Genomic DNA, 22,807 nt, shown 5'->3' with positions numbered 1-22,807 from the left:
TGCGGAAAAATACCGCATTATGATATATTTTGATAGATTATCGACAGCGCTAATTCGCACAGCATGTGCAATTGGTTAATAAAGAGACACAAATGGAGAACCTGGCGACGAAAAAGAACTGGACAGATGAGGAAAGGCTAGAGCTCGCTGCGCAGTTGGATGCTCAGCTTGATCAGTTTATTGATGGCTTGGAAAAGAAACGTTATGAGGAGGGATGGCCGGAAGATCGCTGGCAGGAGGAAATGGACAAGCACCCGTTTTTTATGAAACGAGCTCCACAGCCAGGTGATGAGGTGCACCCAATGTTTGAGGGTCTGCAAAAGCTCAAATATGATCCGGAGGAGAACACACTAGAAGAGCTAGCACTCAATTACAAAGAGGATGGAAACTTTTACATGAAGCATAAGAAATTCCGCATGGCCATATACTCTTTTAGCGAGGGCATCAAAACAAAGTGCGAGAATCCCGATGTACTGGCCGTGCTGTATAACAATCGCTCGGCGGCCCACTACTTCATCAAGAATCATCGTTCCGCGCTAAGCGATGCACAGCGTGCCCTTTTCTACAAACCAGACTACACCAAGGCGCGCTGGCGCGCCGCACAATGTGCCTTTGAGCTCGAGAAGTTTGATGTGTGCACTCAGCTCTGCGAGGAGTTGCTCGAAGTGGATATTGATCACAAGGATGCAAAGGCGCTACTACACAAGAACAAAATGAGAAAGGTGAGATTCAATAGTGATGGGTCATAAAGAAATCAATAACATTGTACACTTGCCCACACCAGATTGATGCCGAGCGCAATCAGCGCAAGGAAGCAGCCGAATTCAAGCGCCGTTTGACACGTTTCCACAAACTGAAAGATGCCTTGGAGCAACGTGCCACTAAATTCGATGATCAGCCAATTAATAAACGTCCAAATATTACGGAGGATCTGTTGCGTCCCAAGTTTCTGCCACTCGAGGATTATCCAGTACATTTGGATGAGGATGGCAGCAGCTTGATTTGGCCCGCCGCCTTCTCCTATCCAGAGTTTCTACTCAGCGATTTCCAACAGCAACTGCCAGAGACGGCCACCATGATGGATTGCCTAAACACGCTCTTTGCCGAACCGCTGCCCTGTGATAAGACGTTAAGCTATCGCCCGGACAATGTCCATGTCTACTATGAGAATCGTAAAGCTGGCTGCGTGCACAAGGTGACACTCAGCAAGACACTGCGCGAAATTATAAATGAGAAGGGCTTCTTCGTCTCGGGCGGCGCTTTGCTTTTCTATGTGGTGCCCAAGGACACGCGCATCGAACAGGAGTTCATCCATCAACAGCGACGACCCCTGGTCTACAGTTGAGTGAAGTCCAGCCATGAGAAAGAATCTTAGTTTTTGTTTTTTGTACGTTAACAAAGCATTGATTAAGTTTTATTGTTATTAACTTTCATTTGCAGTGAAATATTTGTATAAAGTTTATTATATATAAGTCACGGTACAATTGAGCCTTAATTGCGCTATAGAGAAGCTTTTTCAATATCCATAGTTTATATTCTTGCAGAAGAAGCTAAAACGCCTTATGTCGCTATGACACATATTTTTATATGGTATAATAAACATTTCTTTTGTATAATCTGGACTTTTTCAATTATTTATCCAGTATTTAAAGAGTAGGATGCAAGTAAATCGCTTTCGTAGCGCGGCGGGCTAAGTAAATGCACTCTGAGCTCGAAGATCCTGGAAGATCTGAGGTTGGCGCGAATTTCAGAAGCGTTTTCAGCATAATACATATGACCCGACGAAGCCGGGTAATTTCTTCTAGTACTAGATATAAGTGTATATATTAAAATTAGACCATTTTCGGCAGGCCGAATTATCTTTTCGTATTCTAACTAATTTAGTTTAACAATTTGTTGATATGTTTGCAAAGCCAAAAAGCGAAGGGCGGCCACTCAAAGCGGTTAACAGTTTGACAAGCATTTGCCGGCATTATGTTTGAATAATTTAACTAGATTACTTCCAATATAAATGAATGTGTTGATTAAAGCGTTTATCGGCAAATACGACTTAGTACTAACGCACATTTTAAAATTGAGCTGAAGGATTTTAACAACCGAAGCCTAAAGCAGCTGCCTTAATATCTAAATAAGCTAATTTTGTTTGTAGAATAAGTCAACAATAGTTTTGTATAATTTGTGTATATATGAATAAAAGCGCTTCAATATTACTCTATAATTGAGCATACTTAGTTATGATATATGGACATAGACACGCATTCGCATTTGTAGACAAACAACCAAGAGACACAACATCAGATATCAGATATGGAATATACTAGTTTCATGAATGATATGATTCGCTTTTAGGTGTACTTATTTGTAAGCTAAGCAATAATATTTATGGCAAATCAGACTAATGCTAGACTAATGCTGCATTGAGAGCGTATTTGATACATTCGTACATACGTAAAAGCTAAAACTTAAAACACATTTAGAGGCGGGAAATCACATGCGAGAACATAAATACTAGCGTTTACATTTAACTTAATGCTACTTACTAACAAGAACAACAACAAACATGATTATTCCTACTGAGGCGATGCTGGAGCAGCTGGTGTCGCATTCCGTTGGAGCACATTATTCAGTCGCATCTTGAGCGGCGAGAAGTCAATCTTCTTAAAACGCGGCAACGAGGCAAACTTCCTCAGGCTGTTGGTCTGCGGCGCCAAGTGCTGTTGCTGCTGCTGGTGCTGCAATTCGTTGGGCGTATTGGACGCCGATTGGGATTGGGTCATGACTGCCTTTAGCTGCAGCTGGTGGTGCTGCTGCTTGGTGGGCGAGTTACCAAACTTGGCCAGCGTGGCATATTTTTGTAGCATGCGCGTTGCACGCTCTGCTGCCTGATAGCAATGCTCGTACTCGTCCTCCAATTGACTCGATTTCGATTTGGTTTTGGATTTGGATTTAATGCTGGTGCTGGCCTCAGGCGCTTGGCCGTCGTCAAACTTGAAATCAATATTTTGCAGCATGACCAGCTGCAGCAGTTCCTCCTCGCCAACGTTCACGGCCTGTAAATCGTTATTGTTATTGTTGCTGTTGTTGTTGTTGTTGTTGCTAATGCCATTGCTGGCGCGCTTTGTCGGGTGGGTGACGGCATAGACACCCTCGGAGATTTTGTGGGCGGCAGTCTTTTTGTTTAACGTTTTAGTCTTTGCTAACGATGATGAAGTGCTTGCTGGCTGTGTAGATTTTTGCCGCTGCTCGATAATCTGTTGGGGTGACGATATGTACAGATTCTCCTTGCGTTCACGACGCAGCTTAGCGCTGACCAAATGACGAACTCCCGGCGCTGCCTCAGCGCTGCTGGGACTACGTCGCTTGGACTTGACCGTGTCGCAGCTGTTCGGATAATAGGACGGTATTTTATCATCCACGCTTATTATGGACTTGCGCGGCGTCTGATAGTAGTCCTCATCTTCCTGTCCAGACTTATCGGTGGTTGGCGTCTGTTGCTTCGGCGGCAACGCTGGCAACAGCGGCGATTCGGTGGGTGTGCTGGTGCTCAGGCCATAGCCTAGCCCGAGCGGCTGCTGCTCAAGCTCCTGTGATGCCTTCACTGCCAACAGATTCTCATAAAGATGTTCGGCTAAGACGCTGTTGCTATTCAGTGAAGTGATGTGCATCGACTCATAAATGTCGCTCGTATCGTTTTCTGCTGTCTCAGCTACAATTGGCGGCTCCGCAACGTTTGTCGTTTTGGCCGCTTGATCGTCGGTGTTGCAGCTGCTCGTGGATGAGCAGTAGGAACCTGTTGAGTAGCCAGATGTGGTGGAAGCAGTGCTGCCACTGGGCTTCTTTTCAATCGGCACGTTGCTGCCGCCGGCTGTCTTCTGAACAATGGGCGCCATGACGCAGTAGCCATTGAGTTCTTCAACCAGCACATTTTTATTGCGCTGCTGGAGCTGTGAGACGGCGCCGTTCGCGCCAATCAGATTGATGGTGGATGTGTTGCAGGCGGAAAAGTTAAAGTTGTGGGGCAGCTGCTCGGACACATTCAGGCTCGCCAGCGAGTCGGCCTTGCTCAGCTGGCCTGCAATTTGGGCGAGCAGCACATGGCGCGAATCGTGCTCAATGGCGGAATCCTCGAGGCTGATATTCAGCTCATCGCTGGACAATGCCTCGCCAAAGGTGTCCAGAAAATTGAGCTGGGACAGATCTGGACTCGAAAAGCTGTTTCGATGTGCATCTTTCAGGTTGGATGTTCGTTTCAGTGCTGGCGCTGGCTCTGGTGTGGGTGCATTTTCGTACAGCGCCAACTGTTGCTGCTGCTGCTCTTCCTGCTCTTCCGCTGCTCGCCCCGACGGCTGAAGCTCACCGACGCTGGCGCTGCCCGATCGACGCTTTTGGCCAAAGAAATTGTCCAACATGTTTTTGTATTTTTTCTTCTTGGCCAGCTCAGACTCGGGATTGGTGCTAGAGCGCGGTATCTCACCCGGCTGGCATTCAAACGTGTTGATACGTTTCCGATGCGCAGGCAGAGGTGGCACCACGGGTGGCTTCTCCGCGACGGCTGCAGACGGACAAACGGACGCCAGGTTCATTTCCTCGTAAATGCCTGATGCGATTGATGCGCGTGAGATGCGGCTCCCATCAAAGATTTCCTCATAGATTTGCGAGACGCGTGCGGAAAACGAAAAGTTACTCGCATCCAGGTCAAAGCAAAAGGATTCCGGCAAATTTGGCAATGGGCGAAGTGCCTTTTGAGCGCTAAAATTGAAAGTTATTTAATAATGGGATATTCACAATTAAATAAACATTAAAATCTAATATGCTTAAACTTTTGCCCACCTTGTGTCACGGCTGAATCTGCGCTGCTCCAGAAAGATCTGCCTGAACAATTCAAGATTTTTAATCGACTTTTTGATCCACTTCATATGCCGACGACAGGCAATCTCTGTTTCCAGCGCAAAGTATATAAAGCATTCGCGACGATTCTGCGTCCAGAAGAGCCCGTACGAGTGCTGCTTGGTGCGGGAGGTGGCCAGGCTGATGTTCACCCCGGGCACATTGACCGAAACGCTCAGCAGTTTTTGTTGTTGCTGTTGTTGGGGCTCCTCATCGGTCAGGCTCTGAAAGCTAAGGCGCAGAAAGCACGGCACACACTTGATGGCCTCGATCTTGACCAGACATCTGGTCCATGTCTTGTACCGCAGCGCAATGGCGCGCTTGTCATGTGTATCCAATTTGACATCCATGCACATCGATATTTCATTGTGATCCATGTTTTATGGGCTGGTTGGTTAGTATGTGCGTCTGTTATGTGTATGGGTGTTGGTTTGTGATGAATGGATAATGAAATTACTGATTTTGGTTGCTTTTTTGTCACTTTACATGTTTTCTTCGATTTTTTTTCGTTTTACTGCTAATAACGGCGAGGGTGGAGCCAAGTGTTGCCCAAAAAAACATCCAAGAAAATATAATGAGTACACATTGGCACTAGTGCTGGACGATATATTTGCCTTGTACGTGACCAGACAAACCATACAAATATACATATGAATATGTGGTATTTTTAGCGATTTGAAGTGCGGTCACACTATCAGCAGTTTTGTGAATTTTCCGTGGAACGTTGACGTTTCTGTCGTTTATTCCGAATCAATCATAACGCTCGTGTTAGAATACAAGTTCGCGTCTCTCAATAAAGATATATAATTGTATAAATAAATTAAAGACGTGTGTTCGTTTATCGTTAAATAAAAGATTCGTAAACATTTTGAAAGATATTTCGGTTTCGCACGATTTACGCAACGAAAGCAGCTGCGTCGACAACAGAAGGCAGCGGCAGAAGTTGCAAGAAGGCGGGGTAGCAGTCCAAGAAGCAGCAGCGCAAAGCGAAATCAAAGTCTGCGCATAGAAACAAAATATATAAAATAGCAAAATAGCCGAGAGTGTGTAATTGGTCGCAGTTGATAAAAAGTTTCGAAACAGTTTGCTAAAAATAGATCAACATGGCGCGCTTGAAACATTTCTAATTTTACTAAAACATACAATATATATTTCAAATAACTTGTGCGAAAAAAACTAATACTTTGCATTTTTCGGGTGAGTAAAAAGGTGACAAAATACATATTTTTATTTTTTTTTTCAGCGTCGCCTTCTTCACACGCTGCATGCGTGGGCGTGAATCATGCCTGCATATATGTAGTCATTTTCGCACTTTGCTTTATCCACGCACACTTGTTTCAACATTGATTTTCCCCATGGCAAGCGCACGTGCGGCTTTCCAACTGGCCACAGTTTCATATCCAATTGGACCAACTAGGATACAAATTTTGCTGTCAGCTGTTAGCTCGAAAATTTTCCATGCCTTGTTATTTGTTGTGATATGTTTTGGTAGTGGGAAAATTTCATCCCTATTCAATTTTCGGCTCAGGCTCAGGTAAATAAACGGTTACCGTTTCGCCGGCCGTTGATTTGCCAATCATAAACTGACACATAACAACTACACCAACAACATAATCATCATCATCATCAGCAAATACAACAACATTGCAGTGCACGCAGCTTTCAGCTTTTGCAGGCAGCATTAAACTTGCAGCGAAAGCTTTCTCGAATTATCTTGCAGACAAGCATGCACAGAGAGTTTATTGGCTTTTTAAAGTTATTCGCATAGAATAGTCCCGAAGGACTGTGAAAAGGTTATTCAGATTCGCGATTTGTGTTTATTTCCCATTGGTATGTTAAATTCTTTATTCATTAACATTACGTGTAACAGAGTGCCAAATTGCATTCGCTGCCAGAGTGACCGTGCAACTGTATGTGCATGCAAGTGTGACGTCACTTTCATATTACAGGACATCTGTCACACACACAAAGGAATCACATATTTAAGGACATTGACCTGCGAATTCAAGGCAGCATGTTTCTGAAATTATAACTTAAAAAAACGAGGTACATCACAAGGGGATGACATCATTGAATGTCTTTCAAGCTTGTAAATATAAATAAATTTGTATATATTATAGCTGTGAAGCTGCAAGTATTATACGATGATTAATTTATCGTAATGGAATTTGGAAATTTTGAGAATTTCTAATAACTTGCCTTGTTGCATAACCGATTTTAGCATCATGCAGTTCTTGGCAAGTGTATAAAAAGCTTGGGCTCGACATTGAATAGCTTTTCGTTCGGCTTTTTTATGATTTTATTGATTTAATGTTTACTATTTTTTGTATTTGCAGTCAATCTGGATGGACACCGTTTCAATTTTCCAATAAAAGTGCATAAATTGCAATAAATTCAAATTAATTTTTTATAAAAATTGTGTTGTTTGAACTTTGGTATCAAAATGTCGCGTTCAAGTAATTTGTTGTTTCATTCGGCTTCGAATTTAGAGACTAAGCAGTTTAACTGTTAACAAATTAAAACAATAAAAATAAAACAATAGAAAAAAAAATTACACGACATTATTCCATTAAAATATTAGTGAAACTTTAAAAGCAAATAAATAAAAATAATTTAAAAACAAGAAAATAATAAATACACGAAATTATACCATTAAAATATAGAAAACTGTAAGAAATTTGTGTGTGTGTGTTTCGGGTTTTTGGGCAGTGCAATAAAAATCAACGGGAAGTATTAAGCTGGAAAGCTCTGTAACTTTTTGACCACATTCCACATAACGTCTACCGTAACATAGGTCGCGCACTCTCGTCCTCTGACTCTCTCTCTCTCTCGCTCACATACTCACTCACTGTCCTTGTCGTTTTCCAACACTCGATTGCATTTGTCAAGTTGTGATAACGGTTAGGCGCCTAATGGCAAGTTCGCTAAACAAGACGAGACACAGGCGCAGATTGGCTGCGATCTCGTTTCTATCGAATATCTCATTAGATGGCACACACCGGGACACAAAATTTGGCGCAACATTCGGCAACAGCGTCTGCACGCAACAGCAGCAGCAGAAGCATTACAACAACAACAACAGCAAAGGCAACGCAACGGCAGCGTTGGGACTCGGCGCCGGCGGCTATCATCAGCATTATCAACGAAATCATCAGCAGCGCAGCAGCCAACCACAGCAGCAGCAGCAACAACAACAACAACAACAACACCAACAACAAAATCACCAACAACAAAATCACCAACAACAACACCAGCAGCAGAATGGTAAGTGCGGCGGCAACGCAGCTGCGCTGCTCCTCTGCAGCGCCGATGTGCACATGGGCAGCGGCAGCGATGCCGGCGCCGGCCTTTGCGGACTGGATGACTGCGCTTCCGCAGGAGTGGGCGGTGCCAGCGATGGTGATGGTTTTAGTGAAACTGAAAATATGGGTCAATACCTGATGAATGTGAGCGGACTGCCCTCCCAGGCTGAAAGACGCAACATAAAGCGGCCCACCTCCTGTGGCCGCCAGCAACAGCAGCAGCACCAGGCACCGGCCACTGCCAACAATAAGCAGCGGCAGCAGCGTGGCGGCAGCGGCGGTTCCGGTGCCGAAAGCGGCAGCGATTCGGACAGCGTCAAGATACCGCTAAAGGTATCCAATTTGGGCAGCGGCCTTAAACTACTGCCGCTAAGGGAACGGTAAGTGTTCCCACTATGTTTTTATACTGCCTACTGTTCCCATATTATGTAAGAGTGTGTTTGCGTCAATAGCGTTCTATTCCCTGCAGCAGTGTTTAATCTTTTTGAGGTCACTTTAACTGTCTGCAGTTTAAATTGGGTACGGGGCCTGACCAGGGGCCTATAATCTGGTACCACGGGGAGTATCGTGGTGGTTGTGGTTTAACACCCAAGATCGGTAGAGGTTTTTTAACCCTATAATAGGAACCGTGAGATTAAGCCATCGTTGCAGGTGCTCACGTTAAGCCCACTGACTCTAATGCCCCTAAGGGAGCGGTATGTGTCCCCACTATGTTTTTGTATTAGCTACTGTTCTCATATTATGTCAGATTGTGTTTACATTAATTCAAGTTCTATTGAAACAGGGTATAAGGTCTTGTGCAAAAATATTTAGTATACATACTTAGTAAGTACTTTTAAATCATCGCCCATTTCTAATTAATCGAAACAAAACGATTGCCAGATTGTTTTTTTGTCGGCCCTTTAGGACTTGGCAAATAAATAGGATGATGTTTAAGATAGAGCTCGAGCCAAGTCAGAAGAAACTCCTGACAAAATAGTTTTGTCATCACAAATGAAACAAATATTGAAGTTGGATTCAGATAGATAGAATAAGAAAAACTTGTTTTCAGAGTGTTTATTTCCAAAGTAGAAATTCGAATACTGAAATCGTATACTCTATTCGGCTTTTAGTTGCAACTAATAACAATGTTTATGCTTGGCAATTTGTTTTGCGGCGTCGGTTGACAAGTTACCGAGAATTCAGAGTTGAGAAAATCGTTTTTCCGTTGTGTATATATTGACGAACAATTCCTTAAGATGATTTCTAATTTATGAGTCACGCAATGAGAACAATTAAATACGTTTATTGGATCTGCATATGTTTGAAAAATCATTTTGCCAATATTGAAATTTCCGATTAAGTTCAGGCAATTGACACCTGGTGCTAAATTTGTTAACAACCTCTGCGCAGCTATGAAAACAAGTTATGCCAACATTTTCCAAAAAAAAAAATAAGAGTAATAATAATAATAAAGAAACATTTGTTTGTTTGTGAATATCTAAAGTTTCCCACAGCTGTCTGGCTAATATAATTTATATCGTTGTCCGAGCTCGAAATATGTACAATTTATTTATACATATATTTTTTTTTGGGGTGAATTGACGTAGCGGCTTCTGACGGGGCATAGTTGGATCGGAGACAGATCTCTTCACAGCCCGCTAAATATATGTAGTAGTCCGATTCGGATTCACACCGAGTGTGGCGCTGTCCATTCAAGCGGCCAACGTGTGCCAGTTCAATTAACGCAAATCAAAACGCCTCATTGAAAAGCGGGCCGCAAATTGCCCAGCGCCACAGCCAGTTGCACGTTGTGCGGGGTCCACTCAATTTAGGCGTTTGTTGAGCTTGTGACAAATGTGCCCACTTATTCTCCTCGATCCGCAGTTCGCCAAACTGGCCGGTCGTTAACTTTATTGTTTATTCGATACGCTTTGCTTGGTTTTTATTGTCGACACGGAGTCAACCCCCCGCACGCAACAATGTGACAGTCATGGGCCACGCAACATTTCATAGCTGAAGAAAAGCATTTTCTTTTCTTTAAAATAAATATACTACCATAAACTATTTGTCGAATCCGAGTATCTACTGTTTCTTAGACATATTAGAATTCAAATTGCAGACATCAAGAAAACAAATCTCCTTTAATAGTAGTTTTTTGTACTAAAGTCAGTAGAAATTGTACTAAAAACGAACGTTCCGGAATTATTAAACATATCTACTTTGGGATATTTTGTATTTATTTCCAAGTCTGTTAACCGATTTCCGGACTAGTTTAAAAGCAAAAAACCGTCGAACCAAAACTTATTTTTTCTAAAAGGATTTTTGTTCAAAAAAATCTTTTAAAGCTGACCACGCCGAAAAACCCAAGTAACTTGGGTGTTCTGGGTGTACAGTAAAAAAGTACAATAAATTTTTTATTTTAAATGTCGAAAATGTATGAACATAAACCTGAGCTTATGTTAAGATGGAAAAAACTCGTCTAACGAACCGAACCGGGAGTTGGTTCAAAAGCATTTTCTAATTTATAACATACAGAGGTCATATACTTAAGCCCCAGCATATCCTGATTTGACTTGTGAAACATTTAGTTTGCCTCACTATGTTCAAAAAATGTGAGCATTCTCAAATATATTTTATTTTATTTTTACTCAAATTACAATTCATCGTAACTGCTTGTTTTCAGTCTTCCAACTCGTAAGCCAGAAGTATTTATTATTGTTTTAATGCTATATACCCTGTATTATGTATATACAGTGTCAGGCATATTTTTTTGACAAACACAACTTTTGTCTATCGGCTTTTGCTTAGTTCTTCTGTATGAGATGACGGCACATTCATTATGCTTGAAACAATGTTTAAAAATATTTTTCTTTTGGTTTTTTTTTTTTACATTTTATTTAAAAATATATGAATATACGTACATATGTTGCTCTCGTCTCAATAATGATGTCGACCCATAAAGTCATATTCGTGAGAGGGCAGAAAGGACAAAGAAATTGCATGCAATACGCATACAAACTGCCTTGAACCCAAAAACGGCTAGCCGTTATCTATCTCGCACTCGCTCCCACTCGCACTTGCAGTGCCATTGCAGCGCAAAGCTTTCGCCTCAATGTTAGCACATTGCTCAAGTTGCGTTAAGCTCGTCTAGACGCACTTTAATACACATGCATATGTACACAAGCACAGCTACATACATGCATGTGCATGTTTATTTTGTTATTGTTGCGCACTGTAATCCGTTGCGCTTTAACGAAGTGACCTTGTTTCTTATTCGCGCTTCGGCGACGCCTCTGCACTTGTCATCGTTGTTTGTCTTTGTTGTTCTTTTTCTTGGTTGATTTGTTTGTGTTGCATCTTTTGTGTCGTTCACCTGCTTCGCCTTCGTGGTGGTCGTAAATCTAATTCTCACATTTCTCATTACATTTGCCAGTGTTATGTTAGTTTACATAAATATTTTAGTGTGGCTGTCGCCAATTTTTCCCAAGTATACTTGATTCTCTGCCAATTGGCCTTTCAACGGGCTGGTCAGTCATTCAATTTCGTATAGTATATGCATACATACTTTTTTATATACTTATCTGTTTGGCTAAGACGTCAACAAATATTTGTTAAGAGCCTGTATTAAATTTCTTATCAAGCAAATGTTCTGGGTACAAACAATATTAAGTGACAGCTGATTAGATTATAGCTAAAGATGGTTTACACAGCTAGTATCTGGCTAAATCATGTAGAACCTTATCCAGAAACGTGAGTTGCGTGTTTTACCGAATAATAATGCAATGATTCACCGAATTATGTTAACTTTATAGCAGCGCAAAGTATAACTAGATAAGCGTTCTTCAATAACATAACAAACCAAACCAGAAGAAGAAGAACAAGAAGTGTACATCAACAATTTACCCACAAGGCTTCAATTACTTAGTTTGTTATTTCCGTTTGACTATGTCAGCAACATTCCCGCAAAAAATGAAAACATAATTCGAGACGGCAAATCCCGTACTCTGGGGAATGCTTCCTGTAAGAACACAATAAAAAATGCTGCGCACGCGTTAAAGACAAATCCAATTTGGACATATTTGTATATGTGTATGTACACATGTGTGTGTGTACATAAGTATGTATGTATGTTATGTTAAATGGCAAAAATTGCAGAAAACTGCGACGCAAAAAGCCAAAGCAAAACAAAATCCAAACTACTTTGCGCCAATTCATGTTATTGTTGTTTTTGCTGTCTTTCGAGTTTCGCATGAAAGTTGTTTTGATATTCGATATGTTTTTTAAAGTGAAGGCTTAAGGGCCAAGCAAAAGAACCAAAACACTTAGTGTATGGAAACCTTGCCGAAAACGTAAACAAATTTTGGGTCGGCATTCTGTCTAACAAGTTGAGGCTCTCTGCTCCTCTGTCTCCCTTTCTCTTTCTTTGTTCCGCTCCGAAAGCTTAAGCTTATTGCGTCATGCTTTTAATCTGATTAAACGCGCCCTGTTGGCAGCTTTTCTGAATCAAACGGCCATTTCCGCATATCCCGCTCGTAGTACTCAGTCTCAAGGACAAATACAAACGCCGGGCTTGACATTGAAAAAGAGCCAGAGCTTTAAAGGTCTGGCAACGCTAGGCGCTCTCAGGTCCTGCGCGGCTTCGCTCAATGTCAATGTCAGGGTTGCCCGACACCGAAAACCTGTACCGGAATGGCGCAGCAAGCGCAGCTTCTGTTCCCCTCATGCGCCCCTCTGCCGTCCATCTACATGATGGCATCTCTTCAAACTGGGTAACCTTGAAGCAGCCTTCTTAGCGACGTAATATGAACCGGTTAGATTGGTGTTTGTTTACTGCGAATCCTGGCAGCGGTTTTTTTTTCCTGTTGCATCACTTCAAGGTCATGTTGAGAGTTTTGCCATTTTAGAAAAGGGTTGCCAATTTCTGGGGGTTGCAAAATATGTGTCAGTGGTGCAGTAGAATACAACGAACCAATTGAACGAATTAAAGTCAGGAATCTGCACACAAAAAGTAAACAAAAAGAAATTCCTTTGTTATTGTTTAGGTCAGATATTTGTAAGAAAACTAGGGCGCAAATTTTTAACATTTGCCCAAGAGCACACGCACATCGGACTTTTGCAACTCGTTCCCTTAGAATAATTTATACTTTTTGCGTAGATTCCGAAATGAAATTTTTAGCATTTCAAAATGGCCAAATTAAATAGATTTTTCAACTATTTTAAACGATATAAGGTATAACGCTGTAAAGTTTAAATCCTAGTTGCAAAATTGAATAGACTTTCGGGCAATGAAGGGTTATATTGAGAAAAGAAGATGTTAAAATACATTGAGAAAATAAAGATAAACTCATTCTGTATATGATACACAACAGTAAATATATACACACTTGTAACTAATATATTTTTCAAGAGATTGTCACGTTTATACAGACGGAAATGGCTAAATCGATTCAGTTTTGTTTACGGTAATCATAAACTTTATGGGATCAGAGAACTATATGGCTTTTCACAAAAGTTCAAGGTATACAAATGCGAATTCGTGACCTATTAGAGTATTTGCTGGCTAATCTTGTGGTAGTTAAGAAAATTTATTGTCAATAAAAAAGCTACAAAACATATTGCGCAGTTCACTTTACTGCCAATATTTATCCGTATTTCATGGCATTTTCTCAAAATAATTACCAAGCTCTGACTGTGGCATTAGTTAGGTATTTTTATACCTAACATACGAAATGTTAATAGAAACAACTTCATAAGTTTGTCTTTGGCTTTTTGCTGTGGTCATTCAGTTGTTGCTTTGTGTTGTTGTTGTTGATTCATTGTCGCCATTCGCTTTGCCGAGCTGGATTGAAAGTATAAAAACCAAGAGAAACAATACGAAAACAATACCAAAACAAAGGGGCCAAACTCGATCAAACCGCTTTAAACCTCTTTCAGCCGATTGCGTACACTTCGGAAAGAGTCTGAAATAACAGAGCATATGTATGGGCTGAAAGCTTCTCTCCGATAAGCGACAACAAACAGAGTCGGCTTGTCATACATGTTTGTATGTATGTGTGTGTGTGCGTTTGAGGAGGCCCCCATTGGGTCTCTCTCTATACTTGATAATCAACATTGTTGTTATTATTATACTCGTTCACAAAGTGAAAAGAGTTTATTGGTTTGCCGCCATGTCCGGTCTGAGTGAAGAAGCGTGAAGTTTGGAATGTATTCCCTGGCTTATATACATATATATATATGAGGGGAAAAAATTTAACAAGACTAATTAGTCTAAGGTGATTATTATGCTGCTGATTATTATATTATATACATTATCAATGAGATGTGTCTTATAGAACCTTGTCAGCTAGATCCTGTGCATGGCAGCGTTTAAGTCTTTTCCTTAAGGTTTCCTAAGTACTCTAAAGTACTCAAACTAAGAAGTTAGAATGATGACTATTAAAGATCGATCGATAAAATCGATAAGTCTAACGTTTGGTTGGTAGCCCATTAAAGCTGGACTCTGAACGAGTATTACATAGTCGCTTGCACCCCTCTGTAACGTTCTTACTTATTTTTTGTTATTTATCTATGGGCCATTGTTTTGGCAGCTCCTACGCAACGCAAAAAGCCCCAATCAGCTGGCCGATTGCGAAAATGAACAACGACGATAAAACGAGCAAATAGCCTTAAATGTGTGTACATATGTATGTACACAGAGCATGTGCTCAGATATGGACTTGTTTCTCATTTTATGGACCTGCCACATCGCTTATCGTTATCTTCGGCTTTACTGCAACACATTTATACGACTTTATGGCTGTCTGGCATTTAATTCACCTGATCTCTCCCTGGTAATCCACTTGACAAACATACATAGTTCTCATCATCCGAGTTCTATTCATAAGTCCCGGGCTGATTACTTGGACAACCTACAATTCTTGCTATTTTCGTCATAAAATGCGTAAACAGGGTTCGTTTATAACTCGCGCCTGATTAACTTATCAGTTTAAGTATTTCGTGAGACGCTTGCACAAGCTTTTGTTTATAAATACATATTATTTGTGTTATAATGTATTGCAAACAAATCGGGAAAGAAACATTTACCATTCCAATAAATCTTCAATTCTAAGTATTTCGCATTTAAACTAAATCTAAATCTAAAGACAACATGTTTTTAAGTAAGAATTGTATTAAATTCTCTTTGTTAGCTTCAATTTCTTTTATTGTTTATTTGTTTACCCAACTTTTAATCAAGTAATGTTGAAGCACGTGAGACAAAAGCCACAAGTTTAACAATGAATTTTTCTATGTGTATGTGCACACAGGCACACACACACACACACACACGAACAACACACATCCGTTTCTCAAGAACTCACACACACGCTGATAACAAGAAACAAAGAAAATAATTATTATCAGGCACATCGATGATAAGACAAAGTGAACTGTATTAAGTTGATTTGATTGCCCTGTTTATTGAAATATTGATTGTCAGCAGGGCAGCGTGTAATTAAAACATTCAATAAATTACCCTTTTTTTAGTGGGTTCATTGACTGTTTTATAAAACGTGCAAATTTTTATAGAACAATTTGATAACAATAAAAAAAAAACAATTCATAAAATATTAATATAATATTTAAAATGAAATTTGCGGAAATTGGAATAAAAAAATGTATACAAAAAATATTCTCTCTAAATATTAGAAATAAATATTTATTAAAAAATAATGTGTAACATACGTTCGACAGGTATTTTTTGATACAATAGAAAAATTTCATTAGCAACAAAATGAATATAGCACAGACCAGAACTTATTTGAATTAATTAATTTTTTGAATATCAAATATAACAAGCTTTTTTTTTAAATAATAATAAATATTTCAAGTAACTTAAATTGTCAAAAAATGTATATTTTTCAATGATACTATTTCAGGGTACTCCAAATATCTCCTTTGCTTTCTATTTTATATTAATTAATTTTTGTTAGATGTGAAAAGTATTTTTGTTAATGTTTTTAGTAGAACTTGGGGCCTTATTTATGCACTGATAAGCTTAATCAAAATTGATGGGCGAGCTCTTGAATGCCTTCTACAAATTCGGCAAGGCTGTAAATAATATTATAAGAATTATAATATAGAATCATAATTTTGATTTATTTAAAATTTAATAAATTCTTAAATAAATATATTTTATATAAATCTTATTTGACAAAACTCTTGAGAAAACCACTTTTAAACAGATGTGCGTTTGTAATACGCAAATCAAATTATTCATTTATTCAGTAATGAAAGCTGCCATTAATTGAATTACTTCAATCCAATTAGAAACTAATTTGTTTGTATTTACATTCTAATTAGCCAGTTTGCTGGGAGTGGGAAAGATTTTCGAAATGTGTGTTTGAAATTTAAATATTGTTTGCTTGCGGCCCAGGCGCACAGATGTCGTTAGGCAGACTACAAAACCTTTGCCCAAACAGTTAAAAAACTATTAAAAAATGCTTGCACACACACACACACAAGGTCTACCACCTGCACTTATGTATGTGTATGTACATATGTAGCCGCTGCATTCGTCTCTCCTCTAGGGTTCCACTATTTCGCTCTCTCTCTCTCCCGCACGCTTCTAAACGGTTCGCTCTTGCCCTCTAATCAGCGCACAGTTTTGCTTTGTTATAATCTAACGGAAACACTCTCACGCACTGGCTTGAGTTTTAGAGAGAGAGAGAGAGCCGATAAGTTACATAAGCAACGCATATTTTCTATAGTGCGTGGCCTTTGAGGGTCTTCTTTTTCTTCAGTGTGCCATGCGTTTACATTCCATGTTAACATGTAAATAACACAATGAACGAATGTCTGCGTGTGTGTGTGTGTGCGTGGAATTTGGTGTTGGGTCTTCCCTTTGGTCTCTTCTGCTCTGCACATTTGGCTGGTGGCTGTTTGCTGCCGTCGCTGGGCGCCTATTCGAATACTCCAACTAATTAACGGGTTATGACAGGCCTGGCGCCACTTCATCATACGCATTATTATTCTGCCCGCCCTCCACCGCCGCCTCCGCCGCCAAGAGAGTTGCCTAATTAATGCAAACGGAATTTTCATGGAAATTCGTTGGCCCCAACACGCACGTGATTTCAGATTGTGATTGGAATGATTTTGGGGCTCGCGTAACCTCGATCTACACCAATTATCTCAAGGTAATAGGCCCGGCACACAGAAATCAATAACAAGACGATGCCCTTCGGCAGCTGCAATGGTTTTTGTGTGTGTATTTCATTTTTCTGTGGAAACACTCGACAAACAATAGACAAAGACCTAGCTGAGCCTCCTGATTAGTGCGACTCTCGATCTTCGATGGCCCTGCGGCAGAAATACATATGTATGTACATATTTTTGACTGCATTTTGCTGCGTGCCTGTGAAAATATCGATCGCCTCTTTTGGGGTGTGTGCGTGCGTATGCGTGTGCTGTTGTTGATATTTCAAGCGAAGGCGAGAAAGCATTAAAAAAGGGAGAGAGAGAGAGAGAGAGATGCATTTCATCGTACTCTCATTTCTTTGTTGTTGAGCATACGCTTGATCTTATTTAATAAGATTCTTTTATTTTTGTAAATCTTTAAAATATATAACCCTGGTCTTATTTTAGATTTAGATCGGATACTCGGGGCTGTCACCGTTCGCAATGCCGTGTAAATGCAACTCTGTATATAATTTGTTAATATTTCGCAAAGCAATTGGAGATTTTAGTAATCTCTTTAATTGCCTTGTCGATAAAACGTTTGCATTAGATATTTGTTTTCCCCTTTCTTCGACATGTTTACATACGAAGTTTTCAGTTGAATGACAGCTGTTTGGACGAACTGCGAATTTACGTAGTATAAGTTTACGCAATCGCTTATTGTTAGTTTACTTCCGTTTAAGACACTGCGTGAATACCCTAAATGTTGCATAACAAGGGTACAAAAAGCGGTTCTGGGTACTCTTGAGCTGATGCTCAGCTATTGCTGAACGCCTGTGCCTCAGAACTGTTTGAAAGACCGAGATCATTAATATCATTATTATTCGTACAAGATAAAGTACTATATTATAGTATGCTGGCATCTAGTCATATCCCTAATGATATATCTCAATCTATTTTTTTGATTTTATTTTTGATCAATAAAAATTAAATTCACAAATAATGATCTGGCCTAAACTTGTTTAATACATTTTTAATTTTCTACAAATGTTGGATAAAATAATACAAATTGATTTTTTCCATATTATGTTCCTTACATATATACAAAATCCTATCAATATCGATCTACTAAGTTTTCTAAGATATTTTCATTAATTATTTACGAGCTTCACTTTTCCCACAAAGTCGTATGGCAAAACTCTACAAGGGTATTAAATCTTCGGCATGCCAAACATATTCGTATTTTCTCGCTATTTAATTATAACATTTGTTTATTGGTTAGTCGCGATTCTCTTAGGATATGTATTATTATCTCCACAGTACCCTATTACAAATTTATAATTCCTAATTGAATTTTAAAGTGGTTCTTATTTAATTCTTCCGATCCGTTTAAATTACAGAACCTTTAGCAATGGTGCCAGCGAGCAGAGCTTGCAGCCGGAGAGACGAGCGCGTCTCAATACTGCGCCTGGCATGCGAGGAGCGGCGGCGGCGGCGGCCAGCAATGCTAGCTTCATTGGAACTGGCGGCCTGAGGCGCAACTATAACATTCGCAGCGGTTCGAGTGCCAGTCACATCACGGATGACAGCAGCACGGAGAGTTTGGCCCCGGCTGGCAACTTTGCGGGCAGTTTTCGCAACAGTCTCAGCAAATCCGTGCAAATTACTGACGGCCGTAAAGACACGGGTCCGGGCCTGGGACAACGTGGTGAGCGCATGGTGTTGCTATCACGGAACGTGCCATTTGTTATTTTCTCGGCGTTTCCGTACCACAAAGGCAAGAACGGACGGTAAGTGAATGTCGGAGAGTCCACGAAAACGATATGATTAACATGCGTCTCTCTATCTAGATCTGAGTTCCGCAAGGAGGATCGTCGGCGTCGCAATCCATCCACTTCACGCCCTTTGAGCTCTATCAACGATGCACCCTTTGATCCCTTCGATTTGCTTGGCATGCAGAAAGCTGAAAGCGGTCAGGTTAGTTCCTTACCCAATCAACTGATGAGCTGAATTTATCCTATTTTAATTACTACGCTTCTGCAGGACATTTCATATGGACACTTGCTTATACCATCCCGTCAGTACGAGAAGGAGCGCAAGAAGCACGGCAATGCATCGACAAATGCCTCAATTTTCGATAATCAAATGGAAATAACGAGCACAGCGGCCCTTAGAAATCATGGCATAGCCAGGTTGGTGCCCATTTAAAGTCGACCTTATATACATACATACCAAATTAATAATATCCCATTACCACAAACACACACATACACACATACATAAATTGTACAAATTAAGGACCTCATGCCTCATGTATAGCCATTAATCGGTTCACTGAAATGCAATCCAATTATCCCGGAATATAACTTAGAATTTGTCCTTCACATTCCGTGATATCCTGTAATCCATTCAAATGTTGCGAATTCCAGCTTCTATTTTTATATTGAAGTGTATTTCTGGACTCGACAAAAATATCCAGAACGGGTTTACTGAAAACAGGGTCCGTTTTCTCACAAGTGCCTGGCAGACACACAGAGAAGCTATTAGACTTATTCGATCTGTTCTTGTTGTCCAAAGAACAGAAGTCAGGGTAAGAGGTCAGGTTTCTTTGTTCCATTATGAAATATCAATATTTCAAATTACCAAGTCAAGAGAAGTTATAAATGATTCGCCTATATTCAAAATTTAAGAGTGGAAATCTGGAGATCTGTGTTGAAGAACATGTGAATTATTGGCCGGGTTTGAGTCGAAAGACAAAGTTTTGTTTTTACTATACCCGGAATAGGCCCGTCGTGACCTGTTGGGCCCATCTCCAATTCATGGCTTATAGCCATATCCTACTTACAAATAGATCTTACTTTTACCGAACAGACCAGTAACTATTTTGATATTATGTTGTTTACTGGTAAGAATGTTTATATGATTCCTCCTTATTAAAAGCACAACAAAGTACGTTTTTGAAAAAAACATTTACGATAATTGGCAGATGACCATCAATGATTATTGATTATTCCAAATTGTTTACATAGGTCGTCGAAATTGCCTGCAAAAGGCGGCCAAATAAACAGCTTGTCAGTATTTGCCTTATTCGCACCGCTAAGCGAAATAATTTGGCAAAGCTCAGATATCAGATATATGTAAATTGTGTTTTTCTGTCCACACCTCGACATTATTTTCATGCGCTGACCAGAAATATATCGGGAGAGGGTATTCTGAGACATGGGCATACGAAAAGGTCTCGCATGATTTGCGTTCTTATTTTTGTGGATTGCATAAGATGTTAACAATTTATATAATCGAAAAGAAAAGAGCCTAGAACCCAGTTCCATCCAATCAGAAAGTTTATTATTGAATTACTTAATTATTATAAACACAACGTTTCGATGCATTTTGTACCATTAACTTTTGCTAATCATAACGCTTTGCACTACTTCGTTTCAGCACAAAAACCATAACCAAACATCAAGGCAAATGGTAAATTTTTAAAGCAGCTAATAAGTAACAATCGACCGCGCCGATCTCAGCTATGGGAAAGAGCCCAATTCTATGACTGGCACCGCCCATAGCTCAGATATGTTGCAAAGCTTTAAAGTATCCTATAAACCACTAACAAAGTTCACACTTCACATTTGCACACATTAGAAAACTGGCAACGCTTCAACTAACCTGCTTACACTCACGCCTCTTCTTAGATCTATAATCCCTTTATATATATTCATATATAGATCTTTAATCCAAACTTGATGCATTTACAGGTGCTTCACATACGAGAACAACAATCGCAATAATGCAGCGAGTCCTACACCCGAACTGAAGCTGGACATGGATATGGAGAGCATTATACTGACCGGCGACTCGACGCGCGGTCTGCCGGTGAGATTATAACCAATACACAATATTATATCCAAAAAAAAATGGCTATCCCTAAACCACATATCATCTTGTTCTTTCAGTATCAACAGTATTCGGCTAGCATTTTAGATGATCCCGAGCTCATTGCGGGCAAGCATCGCACCTTGCTAACGTTCACCTCGTACATGACATCGGTAATTGACTATGTGCGTCCATCGGATCTGAAGAAGGAGCTCAACGACAAATTCCGGGAGAAGTTTCCAAGCATACAGCTTACCTTAAGCAAACTGAGAAGGTAGCTTACCCAACTTGTGGTTCAAACAATTTTGGTATTCAAGGGCGAAGATAGAATGTTGATAATTGTTAATGATATTAACCAATCAGATCAGAATAGGCGATCAATGCGAACGCCTGTAAATTCAAATAGAACTAAATTTATGCTGCAAGTATAAACATAGCTTAGAATTCTTTATTAAATATTGTTTTATACTAAAGCTTTATTTGCGAGTGCTTCTTCCTGTGGGACGCATATGATAAAAGGGATAATAGCTCATAATTAAATAACAGAAAACATTTTCGTACACAAACTCATTTTTCGACAAACTGATATAATAGACTAATGTGATTAGATTTTGTTTATGTCTTATGATTGGAAAAACGAAACCAAATTCTTAAATGCCTCACTTATTCCTAGTATTATCTCTATCTTCGCTGATAGTTCCAAAATTTATACGAATAATTCCTTGCAACTTCAATTAAATTCGATTAACATTTATTTCGTTCACAGCATCAAAAGGGAAATGCGTCGCATTAACAAGCTGGATTCACGCATCGATTTGGTGACCATATCGCAGGCCTATGTTTACTTCGAGAAGCTAATTTTGGCCAATTTGATAAACAAGAGCAATCGCAAGCTTTGCGCCGGCGCCTGCCTGCTGCTTAGTGCCAAAATGAACGACGTCAAGGGGGATGCCCTGAAGAGCCTGATTGAAAAGACGGAGAATGTGTTTCGACTGAATCGCAAGGAGCTCATCTCCTCGGAGTTTGCCGTGCTCGTCGCCCTCGAGTTCAGTCTGCATGTGCCAATGCATGAGGTGTTGCCGCATTATCAACGATTGCTCTACGAATCCTAGAATTGGCCCACGCGCTGCGCCGAAGGACGTCTGACGGCGGCAGCGCAGGCGGCGGTAGCCCTGGCAGCGGCTACCACCCGACATCATTTGCGCCGCAAGGGCAGTCGCAAGTAGCACCTGGCCTGGCCTGTGGCATACTTTCAGGCTGCCCGCGAGCGCGCTTGTACTTACATATATTGCATATTTTTGGAGGTGGGAATTTTTATATATACATATATTATGCGAAACAATTATTTAAGTATCGGTTAAGTTTTGCTACAAATGTAAGCTCAAATAAACAATGGACAAGGAATTGTAAACGAAAAGAAAAGAAAAGGCAATGGCAAAAATATAAATATAAAACATAAAACATATAATCCCAACTAGACCGCTCCGGTAGTAGGCGCTTCCACACACAAAATAGCTGTTAAGTGTTTTTCTTTTAGCAAGTTATTATTTTTTATTTAACGTTTTGTTATAGATCAAGCATACTGAATAAATAAACGGACAAAAATATAT

General features: G+C 40.1%; 3 protein-coding genes across 4 annotated transcripts; 2 read left to right on the top strand and 1 right to left on the bottom strand.

Annotated features, from left to right (window-relative positions):
• Window positions 1-40: 40 nt before the first annotated feature.
• Window positions 41-1,616, top strand: Dpit47 (DNA polymerase interacting tpr containing protein of 47kD). The gene is made up of 2 exons (XM_064688134.1): window positions 41-722; window positions 785-1,616. Exons 1-2 carry the CDS (start codon window positions 93-95, stop codon window positions 1,343-1,345), a joined length of 1,191 nt encoding a protein of 396 aa, XP_064544204.1. The 5' UTR covers window positions 41-92; the 3' UTR covers window positions 1,346-1,616.
• Window positions 1,617-2,000: 384 nt separating this feature from the next.
• Window positions 2,001-5,437, bottom strand: sced (scrambled). The gene is made up of 2 exons (XM_064688131.1): window positions 4,831-5,437; window positions 2,001-4,749 (listed from the first exon to the last, which is right to left on the bottom strand). Exons 1-2 carry the CDS (start codon window positions 5,262-5,264, stop codon window positions 2,571-2,573), a joined length of 2,613 nt encoding a protein of 870 aa, XP_064544201.1. The 5' UTR covers window positions 5,265-5,437; the 3' UTR covers window positions 2,001-2,570.
• Window positions 5,438-5,620: 183 nt separating this feature from the next.
• Window positions 5,621-22,806, top strand: LOC135431632 (CDK5 and ABL1 enzyme substrate 2). Of its 2 annotated transcripts, XM_064686857.1 has the most exons (9): window positions 5,621-6,084; window positions 7,224-8,569; window positions 18,725-19,114; window positions 19,175-19,301; window positions 19,368-19,516; window positions 20,766-20,798; window positions 21,080-21,197; window positions 21,278-21,471; window positions 21,964-22,806. In XM_064686857.1, exons 2-9 carry the CDS (start codon window positions 7,800-7,802, stop codon window positions 22,307-22,309), a joined length of 2,127 nt encoding a protein of 708 aa, XP_064542927.1. In that variant the 5' UTR covers window positions 5,621-6,084; window positions 7,224-7,799; the 3' UTR covers window positions 22,310-22,806. The 2 variants fall into 2 exon arrangements, with proteins under 2 accessions (XP_064542927.1, XP_064542928.1); XM_064686858.1 differs by lacking the exon at window positions 20,766-20,798 and having other exon boundaries at window positions 5,622-6,084.
• Window position 22,807: the final 1 nt, after the last annotated feature.

This window comes from Drosophila montana, unplaced genomic scaffold (genome assembly GCF_035044405.1).
Source record: "Drosophila montana isolate Dmon_TW-CO22-7 unplaced genomic scaffold, ASM3504440v1 contig_3200_1, whole genome shotgun sequence".
Lineage (NCBI taxonomy): Eukaryota > Metazoa > Arthropoda > Insecta > Diptera > Drosophilidae > Drosophila > Drosophila montana.
This window is presented reverse-complemented; position numbering and strand designations above follow the sequence as displayed.